The sequence below is a fragment of the Enhydra lutris genome, unplaced genomic scaffold (genome assembly GCF_002288905.1).
Source record: "Enhydra lutris kenyoni isolate GAN:26980312 unplaced genomic scaffold, ASM228890v2 scaffoldscaffold1, whole genome shotgun sequence".
NCBI lineage: Eukaryota > Metazoa > Chordata > Mammalia > Carnivora > Mustelidae > Enhydra > Enhydra lutris.
Window position 1 is genome coordinate 12,740,354 of NW_019154085.1, and position 13,118 is coordinate 12,753,471.

Here is a 13,118-nt window from a genome sequence, read left to right on the forward strand (position 1 = left end):
AGAAAGAAAGAAAGAAAGAAAGAAAGAAAGAAAGAAAGAAAGAAAGAAAGAAAGAGAAAAGAAAAGGAAGGAAGGAAGGAAGGAAGGAATCACATTTAAAAAACAAATACAGTGGCTCAAATAAGAGAGTACTGTAAACTGCTTATGAAAGAAAAGCTATATATCAGACATTCCACCTCTGCTACTGTCCCATCTCCAGCACTTTGAACAGATCATTTAACCTCTCTGGACCTCTAGACCTCAGTTTTTCCATTTGTGAAACACATTGTACTAGGTTGTTTCCCAATAGCTTTAAAGTTCTTCAAGGCCAAAATTTGTGAGTGATGTGTAATGGGTGCTAAGAACCAGAAAAGAATTTTCTCTCTCTCTCTTTTTTAAGATTCAATTTATTTATTTAAGAGAGAAGAAGAAAGAGCATGCATGAGTGGGGTTAGAGACTGAGAGAGAGGGAGAAGCAGACTCCCTGCTGAATGGGGAGCCCAGCACAGGGCTCGACCCCAGGATCCTGAGATCATGACCTGAACCAAAGGCAGGTGCTTAACTGACTGAGCCACCCATGTGCTCTCAGAAAAGACTTTTGAGATTATGTGGTCCAACCCTCTCATTCTACAGATGAGGAACCAGAAGCCCCAAAGGTTCTGTGACTTGCCTAAGGTTTTCCAGTATGGAAGCTATAACTAGAAATCACATCTCCTGGCTCGCAGCTTGTGCTCTCTCTTTCCACCAGATGCATCACACCTACCCCTTGCTCCATACTCTTTTGTTTGATAAATGCATTCTAATCAAGATCATTTTCTCTAATAGAAGGAGAACGGCAGATTCCTTTAAACAGCCTTTTCCTTGAGAGATCACCTGAAGCCAGCCTTAAATCCGAAGAGATTGTGTTATCTGTTTATATTCCCCACTCTACTCAGGTAAAGACTTCCTGACTCACTGCCCACCTGGAGGGAGCCCTGCTTACCCTGCAGGGAGACTTTGGGGCTGCTCTCAGAAAGGGGCAAATTTTCAGAGGACCATTTGGTTTGCTTTCCTACCAGGGCAACACTGTGACTTTCCTGGACCCTCGGCACTTTTGCCTTTGTGGCTCCCTTCCTCCATAAAAAGTAAAAATATGACTCTCTTGGTATAAAGATGAAAATAACCCAAATCGTATTCAGTGTTATATATTCATTATTATTATATTCATTTTTTTCTTTTGTTTTTAAAAGAACTTTAAAGGAAAACATTTCTTGATATTTTAATAATGTTGGAGAGTGATTGATGGGAGCTCCACTTGTGGTGAGCACTGTATAAGATAGAGAGATGCTGAATCACTATGTTGTAGACCTGAAACTAATGTAACATTGTGTGTCAACTATACTGACATAAAAAATTTTTTTAAAAAAAGAGTAACTTTTGGGGCGCCTGGGTGGCTCAGTGGGTTAAGCCGCTGCCTTCGGCTCAGGTCATGATCTCAGGTTCCTGGGATCGAGTCCCGCATCGGGCTCTCTGCTCAGCAGGGAGCCTGCTTCCCTCCCTCTCTCTGCCTGCCTCTCTGTCTACTTGTGATCTCTCTCTGTCAAATAAATAAATAATAAAATCTTTAAAAAAAAAAAAAAAAAGAAAAAAAGAGTAACTTTTCTGTGGGCCCTATCTCTCTGCAAACAGAGAGCCCTTTGTGTGAAGAGTTGAATTTTTGGTTTCAGATAAATATTTATCTTAGCCAAGACTGAGAAAAATTGTAATCAGTTTCATCTACAAGTTTCTAGTAAATGAAAGTTTATGATCATAAAGATAATTCCAAATCAACTAACATTTATTAACTACTTTAAATAAAATTATTTATTTATTAACTACCTACCATTTGACTTGTCAAGCATAGTACTAAATCCAGAAGACACTACATGTATTCCTAAGACATGGGTTTCTGTCCTCAAAGGTCTCTAGATCTGAGAACAAGGCCTTGAAATCGGAAACAGCTAATTATCTCAGACAGGAAATGTGTGCGCAAAGAGCCAGCGTAGTTCCACCGACAGGGAGAGTCCTCCTTCCGTGTTGCTCAGAAGGGAGGGAAAGCAGCTGGGATAGAGCAAAGACCGGTGGAGAGAAGTGGGTGCTCATTCCAGGCGGGAGAACAGCTAGGGATTGGGGACTAGGTGGAATGGCAGGTTGGAGGCTGGGCAACAGGGCAGGGGCGCTGGGGCAGCCCTGTGCGATCTGGCTGGGAGGGAGGCTGGGGTTCCGTCACCGAGCAGATCTGCCGTTCCATCAGGGGGATTGTTTGTATATGTCCTAGCGGACAGCCATCTCTAAAGTCTTTAAAGCAAGGTAAAATCTGAATGAAAATGGTATTAGGAATGCCAATCTAATGAGAAAAATACAGGATAAGCTGGTTGGAGGAGAAGCTGAAGGTTGAATGGCCAGTTAAGAGGTTACTGCGGTCGTGCCATAATTCAGGTGGGTGGGCATGAGGGTGTGGCAGCAGGACTAGGGAGGAAAGTCCCCACCAGTCAGTACAATGGACTAAATAGGATCAAGTTGGTCTCGAGCATCTCTTTGTCACTTTCGCTTTCTAAATTAAAAATGTTCTATCTTTGACAGGGTCGGTGGTGGCACCCCTACCCCCACCAAGATGCCAGCCACACAAAGGTTCTCCTACTCTGTGGCTCTCATATCTGACACTAGTAATGAGATTAAACCTAGAATGAGAGACTGAAACCTGGAAGGCACTTTGAAGACCATGTGATCCAGTGGTTTCCAAGCTTCTTTTTTTTTTAAGAGTAAAACTCGTCATTCACATGAAATTTATGTAGAATGCCAAACCAAAACCGTTCAAAGTGGAGGTGTAGTTCCTCCCGAGAGCCACCCCCGCCTTGATTCTCCCTTCTTCTCTCAGCAGCCCTGGAGGCACCGTCTGATCAAACCCTACCTTCTCATTTCTAAAGAAATTAAGACCCGAGCAGTTTAAATCCCTCGCCTGAGGCCACATGTGGTGACTCAGAGTAGAAAGTGGGTGACCGTCAACTCTGGAACCAGACTGCTTAGATTTCAACCCCAATTCTGCCACTTACTGCATGACCTTGTACAAGTTGTATAGCCTCTCAGTTTCCTCATCAGTAGATTAGAAGTGAGTATGGTTGCTCTCAGGATCAAATTTTAATCCCTGTAAAGCACGGGGGCTGGTCCTCCCAGCCAGCAGTGGTCCAAAGCATCATTTACAGGATCCTCCTCATTACAACTAATCATCAGAGCTGTTGCTATGCCGCAGACAGTGGAGAAGAACATTAAACATTCTGAACGTTTTTCTGTTTCCAGTGGCACTTTGTGTCCGGACTCCGGCTGGCCCAGCGTCAGGAGAACGCTTTTGCCATTGTCAATGCCGGCATGAGTGTGAAGTTTGAAGATGGTACAGACACGATTAAGGACCTTCAAATGTTCTACGGAAGTGTTGGCCCCACTGTTGTCTCTGCAAGCCGAACGTGCAAGCAGCTCCTTGGGAGGTATGTCCCAGCACATGTGCATCTAAAACTCGGGCTTTGTATTTTAATATCTTAATGAAAATAGCACTTGGAGAATTTTTTTCTGATTCCATACGTATTACATAATCATATAGGAAATTGAAGCGCTGTGGAAGAATAGAAAGAAAATAAAAGTCACCCAAAAGCCAACCTTCTTAAAGATACAATTCTTTTATTGCAGTTTCTCTAGTAAGAGGAATCTAATCTAAGTAGATAATATTTTCAAATTTTCATTTTTAATTAACCTGCAAAATAAGTCAGTGTTTCTAATACTGTACCCTAAGACATCTGAAAATGTCCTCACACCAGAGAAAGAAGGTGAAATATTCAAGAAGGTTAAATGGGCCTTCCTCCTATCACTCTCATTGTCTCTAGTGTTTGGAAAGTAAGTTTTAAAAATTCCAACCAGTGCTTTTACGATAATTTTTATCCACCCATAATAGCCACTGTGAGCAGCGCAATGCAACTACATGCAGCTTTCTTTCTCAGACACTGAAATGAGTTGATGCTGTCAAAGCATTTCTGTAGAAAACCTTTATTTGTGAGAATGTTACAACTGTCATCAATAATTGGGTCATTTGCTGGTCATTACCGTGCATGTGTGTGCCAGGCATGGCCTGTTTGCTGGGGATGTAGCAATGAACAAAACAAAGTTCCACATCTTGGGAAACTCTGATTTTACTACTTTGTTACCCCAGCTCTTTGATGTTACCCCAGCTCTTTGAAAACCCATGGCTTTCCCAGGCCATGGGATTATAGGTAATGATAAAGGAGGGTGGTAAGGAAATAGGAAACCACGGCAGCAGATTCTAAACAAAGCTAGTGACGTATGGCCGGGTGTTTTGTCCAGACTTCAAAGATGAATACGGGTTTTCTCCATCTTTCCTTGCTCTGTCAGTTTAGGCTGTCTTCCCTCTCCTGTGGTGTGTTTGCATTTTCTTTTTTTTTTTTATTTTTATAACTACTTTTTTTTTTTTTTTTTAATTTTTCATTTTGCTCCCAGGCCGTGGGATGACCACATGCTGAGTGATGCCTGCCAGTGGGTCCTGGATGAGATTTACATCCCGCCAGCAGCCAAGGGTGGCATGGTAGAGTACAGGAGAACCCTCATCGTCAGTTTACTCTTCAAATTCTACCTCAGAGTGAGGCGAGGATTGAATAAAATGGTAAATGACTTCTCTGGGTCTCTGAGTGCCTTGATACTCTGAGCGTGAGTCTGCATAGGAAGGACTTCCCTTCCCTTCCCTAATGCAGCAAGGGTATCAGGAGGGGATGGAGCCCACAGTGCGGTGCTTCCTAGCCTCCTTCCTCCCTCTCCCTCCCTTTCCCTTCTCCTCCTGTCCTGGGCTGAGAAGGGGACAGTCTTGCTATGACATTTGCTCTACAGGTTGTGTGACAATACTAATATGCAATAGCCAGTTGGTCTACAGTATTGAAAAGCTTACAGTAATTACAACATCTTTTCCTATTTTAAGAAAATTTTCTTGTTAAAACAATATCTTCTTTAATGTGGCTAAGCCAAAAAGGAAACGAAAATCCTTTGTAATCCCATCACGCATAGCTAACTGTTATTAATATTTTAGGGTGTATCCTTCTAAGCTCTTCTTTGTGGGTGTGTGTACATACGTGTCACTCGGATGCGCCTCTAGAACTGTTTAGCGTAGCTTGCTTGTTTCACTTAGTAACAAACAGCTTTCAGTGTCATTAAATATTCTTCCTGACAAAATGACGTGATGTTGCATGATGTGTCCATGGATAGATGAGCCATTATTTGATCTGTTCCTTATTTTTGGATATTTAGATTGGTTCTGGTTTTTTAACTTTTTTTCTTACCTGGCCTAGTTTAAAATGATCACCACAGGCACTGTTTCTCAGAATGTGGTTCATGACTGTCAGTGTCCCCATGGTAAGTCATGAGCTGATCCAAAAATGGCAGATAAATGACTACACACACATTTCTTTTATGGGTGAAAGCTTTACTCTGTTAATTCAGCCAGTCTTTTTTTTATCATTTTTACTAACAATATTTATCATTAGCATTATCATAATACTCTATTATAGATTATTATATACTCTTATTTATTATATATATTCAGTATATAGATATATAATCTATATAACCCTAATGTTATTACATATAATTTATTAAGTATATGTCTCTTGTTTTATATTCTTATATATTATCATATATTCTCTTACAGATTATGATTATATACTCTTTCTTTATAGAAAATGCAAAAACAGAGAAGCAAAGATTTTAAAAATCAGCTATAAGCCAATAATCCTACCATAAAGACTGTTAACATTTGGAATACATACATATATAGTTCTCTTTTCTTTTTTTTTTACAAGAAAAAAGGATCATACCATACATAAACTTTTGTAATCGATTTTTTTACTTAATTATAATTCATGAGCATTTAAAGTCCATAAATACACTTTTACAAAATCATTTTAATAACTGCAAAATATTTTATCTCATGGATGTTCCATAATTTGTTTAGTCAGTTCCCTCTTACTGGATATTTAGGTTAATTCTAGTTTCCTTACTATGACAAATGATCTGTAGCTGACCGTCCTTGTAGATTAATCTTCATCTCCTCCCTCAGTTGCTTCTTTGAGATATATGCGCAGAAGACTGGCCCTGACTTGAAAACACAGCTTCCATTTGGAAGTGTACATATTTCCACCCATTCGAAAGGAGAGCTGGTCATAAAGGAAGTCTCTACTTCCTAGAAATAGCTTTCACTTTCCTGTGTGCGTGAGCAGATAACTGTCATGCTGCTGCCAGCCTAGGCAGCTCAAAGCTCAGGGCTTTCTCCCAGCAGATCTGGAGACTAGTATCTGGGAGAATAAATTGGATAGCCTATTTCTATGTATGTTTCTCCAAGCCAGTGACTCAGAATGTAAAGTTAAACGTGAAATAATCTTCTTTTCAGGATCCCCAGAAGTTTCCTGATATCCCAGAAAAATCCATGAGTGCTCTAGAAGATTTCCACATAAAAACACCCCAAGGAATTCAGATGTTCCAGGTCAGTGGGTAGAGTTTTTCATTTTTTAATCTTTCTATGCATTCAGATGTATGCATTATGCATATATCTTCCTCTTTTTGATAGCTATATTTTTTATTATTTGTAAGGGCCAGCTGACATTACCCATTGTCACTCACACACAGTTTCATAATTTGTTTGGTTTATCTTCTTTGCTTTTACTCAGGCTTCACAAGGAATTAGATTCTTAATGTTCCTCCTCAACTATTTCAGTTTTGTTGCTTAAAACGTTCTCTTCTTCTTAGTGAATGCCTGTCCTTTCTTCAAAACCTAGGTCTACATTCACTGCTTCTAGGAAGCCTTCCCTGCTTTAATAAAGTCATCCTAAATCCCCCAGGAACTTGTGTATTTTTTTGTACCATATTAGCTTTACAAACTGTTCTTTAATGCTAAATGAAGTTGATCATGTTATTTTAATATGTGTTTGTGTGTATTCTGACACCCTTAAAAAGCTTGTAGAATCTTCAAGGATGAGAACAGTGTCTTCCTTTTGGAGAGGTGAGGGGGTAGATTATAACCAGAATATATCTCTTACCACAGTACTCAATGGACATTTATTAACTTTGACTCACAGATATGGATATCAATTGCTATAGTTTTTCCTGACTTGTGAAGAAGCCAGATATACAGACCCAGTTTTCGGTGCATGAGAATGTCTGCAAGTAAAACAATTGCTTTATTCATTGACAGTGCGTGGATCCCCACCAATCCCCACAAGACCCTGTCGGCCACCCAGTCATGCACCAGTCAGCCATCAAACACGCTACAGGGGAGGCTGTATTTAGTGATGACATGCCGCCTTTTGCCCAAGAACTCTTCCTGGCTGTAACAACCAGCACCAGAGCTCATGCAAAGATCATGTAAGGAAATAAAAGATGCTTCTTTGTATTACTGGAATGCATTCACAGTTTCACATTAAAATTGAGAACTTACGGGGCGCCTGGGTGGCTCAGTTAAGTATCTGCTTTTGGCTCAGATCATGATCCCAGGGTTCTGGGATCCGACCCTTGTTCAGCAGGGAGCCTGCTTCTCCCTTTCTCTCTGCCTGCCACTCTCCCTGCTTGTGCTCTCCCTCTCTCTCTGTGTCAAATAAACAAATAAAATCTTTAAAAATAAATAGATAAAATCAAGACCTTATTATATATTTAAATTTACTAAGAATATTCATTTCCTCTTCTGTTTGGAAATCAGTCCTTTTCTTTTTTTTAATCAGTCCTTTTTTAAACAAATTTTTGAAAGAAACTAATGCCAAGAATCGAAACACCTGCTAAACATTGGCACTTTTCAGCATCAAAGTTTGTCCCATGATTTAGGTATGAGGTACGTTGTAGTTTTTCCCTGGGTTTGAGGAATCATTTATGTTTGATGTACCCTTTCAAATTGTCCCTCCTAGATCAATTGATGCTTCAGAAGCCCTGGCCCTTCCAGGTGTTGTTGATGTGATAACAGCAGAGGACGTCCCAGGAGCTAATAACCATCAGGGAGAGATTCTCTATGCTCAGAATGAGGTATGTGGTTTGTATGGGGCCTATTATTCAAATGCCTGTTTAGAAAATCAAAATGACTCTTGGTTACAGCTCTAACATCCGTGGACTCATGTTCACATCACAAAAACAGGGAACCAAGGACTCCACATCAGTGATTCTCAAATTCTCTCTTGAATTGTGGACCCTTTTAAGATTCTGATCATAAGCCATAAGCCCTGTCAAAGATGACTTCTTAAAAAAAATTATGAAACCATAGAAGCAATATAGGACATTAAAAGAACCAACAGAGTTCCAAGATGACTGGATTAAAGTGTGTGATATGGGAATGGTGAGGAACACAGCTGGAGACAGTCAGAAGCCAAGTAGTTAAGTTCTGTCCTCGGTTTTTGTACCCTCTAAATCCCACTCAGTCCAGTGTTTAAATTTATTCTCATAGGTAGAAAATAATCTTTCTTTTGGTCACAAGAACCCAGTGGGTAAATGTAAGAGTGTGGGAACAGTAATCCCTTTTTAATAATTCTGTGTCTTAGCTAATGGCGACACTGGCTTTTCTGCAGGTGATTTGCGTGGGTCAGATTGTCTGCACGGTGGCCGCTGACACCTATGCTCATGCAAGAGAGGCGGCTGAGAAAGTGAAGATCACTTACGAAGACATAGAACCACGGATTATCACCATTGAGGTAGTCAGGCCAATTCATGTCTTCTAGAATGACTAGGGCCGTATACTCCCGGCAGAACACAACTGGTGGAGTCATCAGACAGTAGCATCTGGGCTCCATCTATACCCTGCTCGGTGTTATCTATAGTTTCAGAGTGAAGGCGCTAGCAATCTGCACCCTGAGACATAATACTGAGAATTTCCCTGCCTGGATTTCCCCTTCCTTCCTGTGACCACTTCTTCTCCCATTGCCCCTTGCCAGGGCAGGTCCTCAGAATACAGGTAAGTAACCCCAGAGCAATGTCCTTATGGCCTCCCTGTAAAACTAGTCAGTGGGAAAACCCAGAGCACTGGGAAACTGGCAACGGTTGTTAACATGTGCTGAATGACAGTCTGGGTCCTCTGTCTCCTGCACACTTCCTCCAGGCTCTGGAGACAGAAAACCCAGGTTTGAATTCTGACTCCATCTTTTAGAGGCCTCTTAATAGCAATGAAAGTTTTGGCAAGTCCTTAAATTCCTATTACTTTCTCAACTGTAGAATGGGAACTATGAAAGCACCTACATAAAATATCATTGTGAGGGTTAGATGAGAAAACCCAAGTAAAATGCTTAGAACAGCACCAGGGAGACATGGAATGCATGCAGTGAATCTTTGTTATTATTTTTGTTTTAGTTGTTGTTAGTGGGGGCATAGTGCTTTGTAGCCCGTGTTTAGCAAAGCGCTGAACCCACGGTCCACCTTATTAAATGTGTGTGATGGAGAGAGAGAGGAATATGTGGGTACATGAGCAGTATGAAACCCAGCCAAGTAGGCTGCAGTCTTCAATATCCTCTGATTCTCCTCTGTTCTTCCCAAGAGTTGCCAAGTTCAGGTCTTTCCCAGTTATCTTTTAAATGCCTTTAAGTCTGCCCCTTTCTTTCCAATCTCAGTTTTCTTGTACTCCATTTCAACCTACCTACCCACCACATTAACTCTTTTAAACCTCCATGTTCACCAGGTCACTTTTCTTATATAATCATGTCTCCCTCGATAAGGTTCTCAGTATAGAACTCAAGGTCTTTCATAGTCCAACCTCATTCCCTCTTTGAAGCTCATCCAGCTCCTTCCTGATAGAAAACCTGCTCCCCAGCCCGCCTGACCTTGTTCTCTTTTTGGCCCCTCAGCTTGTTTTCAACCTCAAACTATTGCTTTCTGAGGTGCCCTTAACTTCAAATGATTTCCCCTCCTGTCTCTAACTGTCCTAATTCCATGAAATTCAGCACCTAATTTAGGTCACCTAGACAAGATGGTTTCTGAACATTTGCACCTCCACCAGCCTCCTCCTGGGACTCTCTCTACCCTCTTATCCCATCCCCCCCCCCACACCACAAAGTTGGCACCTGAATACCCAACTGCCTCTGGTCACCCCTCAACAATCTAGAGGGAGGAACAATCTATGCTTGTTTCCCCCTCAGCTCTTCCTCAGAGCCTTGGACAAAACTGAGTCGCCAGTGCCTGTAGTCCATCGTATCCCAGTTCCTGCTGGCTCTCCACACTGCTCAGATTGTCTGTTGTGTTGTGTGAATATCTGAAAAAGCAAGAGCATAGCTGTTTAATGGGGGATGACTGACTTATTAGGATGTGAAAAAACAAAACTTTTATTGTTTTGGTTTGTTGCTTTTTCCCTTGCAGCAAGCACTAGAGCACAATTCATTTCTTTCCATTGAAAAGAAAGTGGAGCAAGGAAATGTAGAACAAGCCTTTAAAAATGTTGATCAAATCCTTGAAGGTAAGTGGTCTTGGGCCAGAGAAGTAACTCCTCTGAAGTTGAAGGCTCTAGGTTCACTCATCTGGTTTGAGAAATACTGAAACTCCAAGGCAGAGCTCTCAACCCTAGTGTGATTTTTTAAATCAAAATTTAAAATGCACAAATAATAAGTTTAGAGTTTGATGAAATTTTATGTATCAGTACAAGTCTATGTAAACACTACCCACATCAAGAAACAGAACACTTCCAGGGTGCCTGGCTGGCTCCATTGGCAGAGCATGCAACTCTTGATCTTGGGGCTGTGAGGTCGAGCCCCACGTTGGGTATAGAGATTACTTAAAAATAAAATCTTTAGAAATATATATATAGAACACTTCCAGCAGCCCAGAAAGCTTCCTCTTGCCCTCTCTCAATCAGTAGTTCTCCCAAAGGTCTTTATCACTACAGGAAAGTTTTACCTCTTTTCAACTTCATACAAATTATTGCATAGATCAGTAGTTCTTTTTCATTGTTTAGGAGTATTTCATTGTATAAATAATTCCACAATTTATTTATCCATTCTACCATTGATGGACTATTTAGCTATTTTCAACTTGATGTTATGAATAAAGTTTCTATAATATTGCACATATCTTTTGGTGAACATAAGCAATCTTTTCCATTGAAATATACCCAGGAATAGAATTGCTAAATAGTAGTGTTTTTATGTATTTACCTTTAGTAGTTAATGTCAAACATTTAAAAAAATTTGTTCCAGTTTGTACTCCTATTAACAATTATGAGAGTTCCATTGTTATGTTGTTGTCATTACTCTTTTTAGTTTAATCTGGTGGAGTAATATCTCATTGTAGTTTCCATTGAATTTCTTTGATGACTAATGATATTGAATCCTTTTCATATGTTGGCCCTTTTTAGATCCTCTCTTGTGTGATATTTGGTCAAATCTTTTGCCTGTTTTTTAATTAATTAAAAGTGATAATTATAATAATATATTGCTATAATTATTATATAACTACTTATCTAATAATTACTTGATTTACTTATAAATTCATAGAAATTTTCTATGTTTTTGGTATAAGTTCTTTGTTGGTTATAAGTATTGCACGTATCTTCTCCCAGCCTGTGGGTTGTGTGTTCACTGTCCTCATTATTCTTTATCTTGAACAAAAGTTCTTGATTTTAATGAAGAACAACTTGACAGTGTTGTTGAGCTGTCTTACTTGCTGAAACTCTATTGTAAGTCTTGAAATCTGAGAGTATAGTGTCCTTTTGTTAATTCTTTCTCAGTATGACCTTAGCTATAATAGGTTCTTTGCATTTCCGTCTACATTTATTGTCAGCTCATCAATTTTCACTAAAAATAACTTGCTGGGATTTTGGCTGGAATTGCATAGAAACAATATCAATTTAGAGACTGAAAATATTAACAGTATTAAGTTCCAATTTATGAGCAAGATAGACACTGCCTTTTACTTGGGTTTTCTTTAATTTCTCTCAGTAACTATAGTTTTCACTATAGAGATTTTGCATATCCTTCTTAATATTTATACCTAGTATTTGGTGTTTTGTGATGCTGTTAAAAATGATATTTATTTTTATTTCATTTTCTATTTGTGTCTAATATATAAAAACACAATTACCTTTTATTTAACTTTTTAATTTTTTATTTAAATTCAATTAGCCAACACATATTACATTATTAGTTTCAGATGTAGTGTTCAATAATTCATCAGTTGGATCTAACACCCAGTGCTCATCACATCACGTGCCCTCTGCCACAATTAGCTTTTATATCTTGATCTTATATCTAAGAACTTTACTAAATTCACTTACTATTTTAAGAGTCTTGTAGATTCTCTTGAATTTTCTGTATATACAAACATATCATGACAATTTTATTTATCTTTTCCAGTCTTGACACTATAATTTCTTGGTCTATTTGTCTGCTTTGACTTACTGAACTGGCAAAGACTTAGTTAATATGACTTTTTTTAGTTTTTATTATTTATTTATTTGAGAGAGAGAAAGAGAGAGAGCATAAGCAGGGGGAGTAGCAGAGGGAAGCAGCCCCACCCCTCACCCCCCTACTTGCTGATTTGAGAGTCTGCTGCTGGACTCAATCCCAGGACCCTGGGATCATGACCTGAGCTGAAGGCAAACACCCACCTGACTGAGCCACCCAGGCACCTTGATATTTTTTTAATACCAATGCTCAGATCCCACCCCATACCAATGAAATCAGAACTTTGAGTACAGGGTGAGAGCATCAGTATTTATCTAAAAGCTCCCCAGATGATCCTAAAGTGTATCCAGGATTGAGAAGCACAGCTCTTTAAAGAGAATTACTTCCAGTCTTGGGTAAGAGAAGATAGTAATTTTCACAGAATCTATTACCCTCTTCTAGAGAGTTGGAACAGAGAGTTCCGTAAGAGCTTTTTTTTTTTTTTTTTTTGGACCTTTTTGCATGACTCACATTTTCTTGTCCAAAGAAATAATTTCAAGAAATCCTCTGGCTCCTGGCAAAAATAAACTTCTCACTTATTTTAACAGCATAGGAATCTTTTGACCAATTTTTGTTGTTGTTGTTACTCTTAATTAAATTATAGTTGACATACATTTAAAGTAAAAATACTGAAGGATATAGTAATTTCTTTCACTTTAAAGTAAAAAATACTGA

At 39.3% G+C, this 13,118-nt stretch overlaps 1 protein-coding gene across 2 annotated transcripts in view; it reads left to right on the forward strand.

The window, feature by feature from the left end:
• Positions 1-13,118, forward strand: part of LOC111141059 (aldehyde oxidase 4-like) — a 57,222-nt gene that overhangs the window by 22,214 nt on the left and 21,890 nt on the right. For both annotated transcript variants that reach the window (XM_022493391.1, XM_022493396.1), the window contains exons 13-20: positions 805-914; positions 3,295-3,479; positions 4,501-4,663; positions 6,437-6,529; positions 7,238-7,407; positions 7,941-8,055; positions 8,592-8,714; positions 10,366-10,462. In XM_022493391.1, the coding sequence (XP_022349099.1) occupies positions 805-914; positions 3,295-3,479; positions 4,501-4,663; positions 6,437-6,529; positions 7,238-7,407; positions 7,941-8,055; positions 8,592-8,714; positions 10,366-10,462 (1,056 nt within the window). The remainder of the gene's footprint in view (positions 1-804; positions 915-3,294; positions 3,480-4,500; positions 4,664-6,436; positions 6,530-7,237; positions 7,408-7,940; positions 8,056-8,591; positions 8,715-10,365; positions 10,463-13,118) is intronic.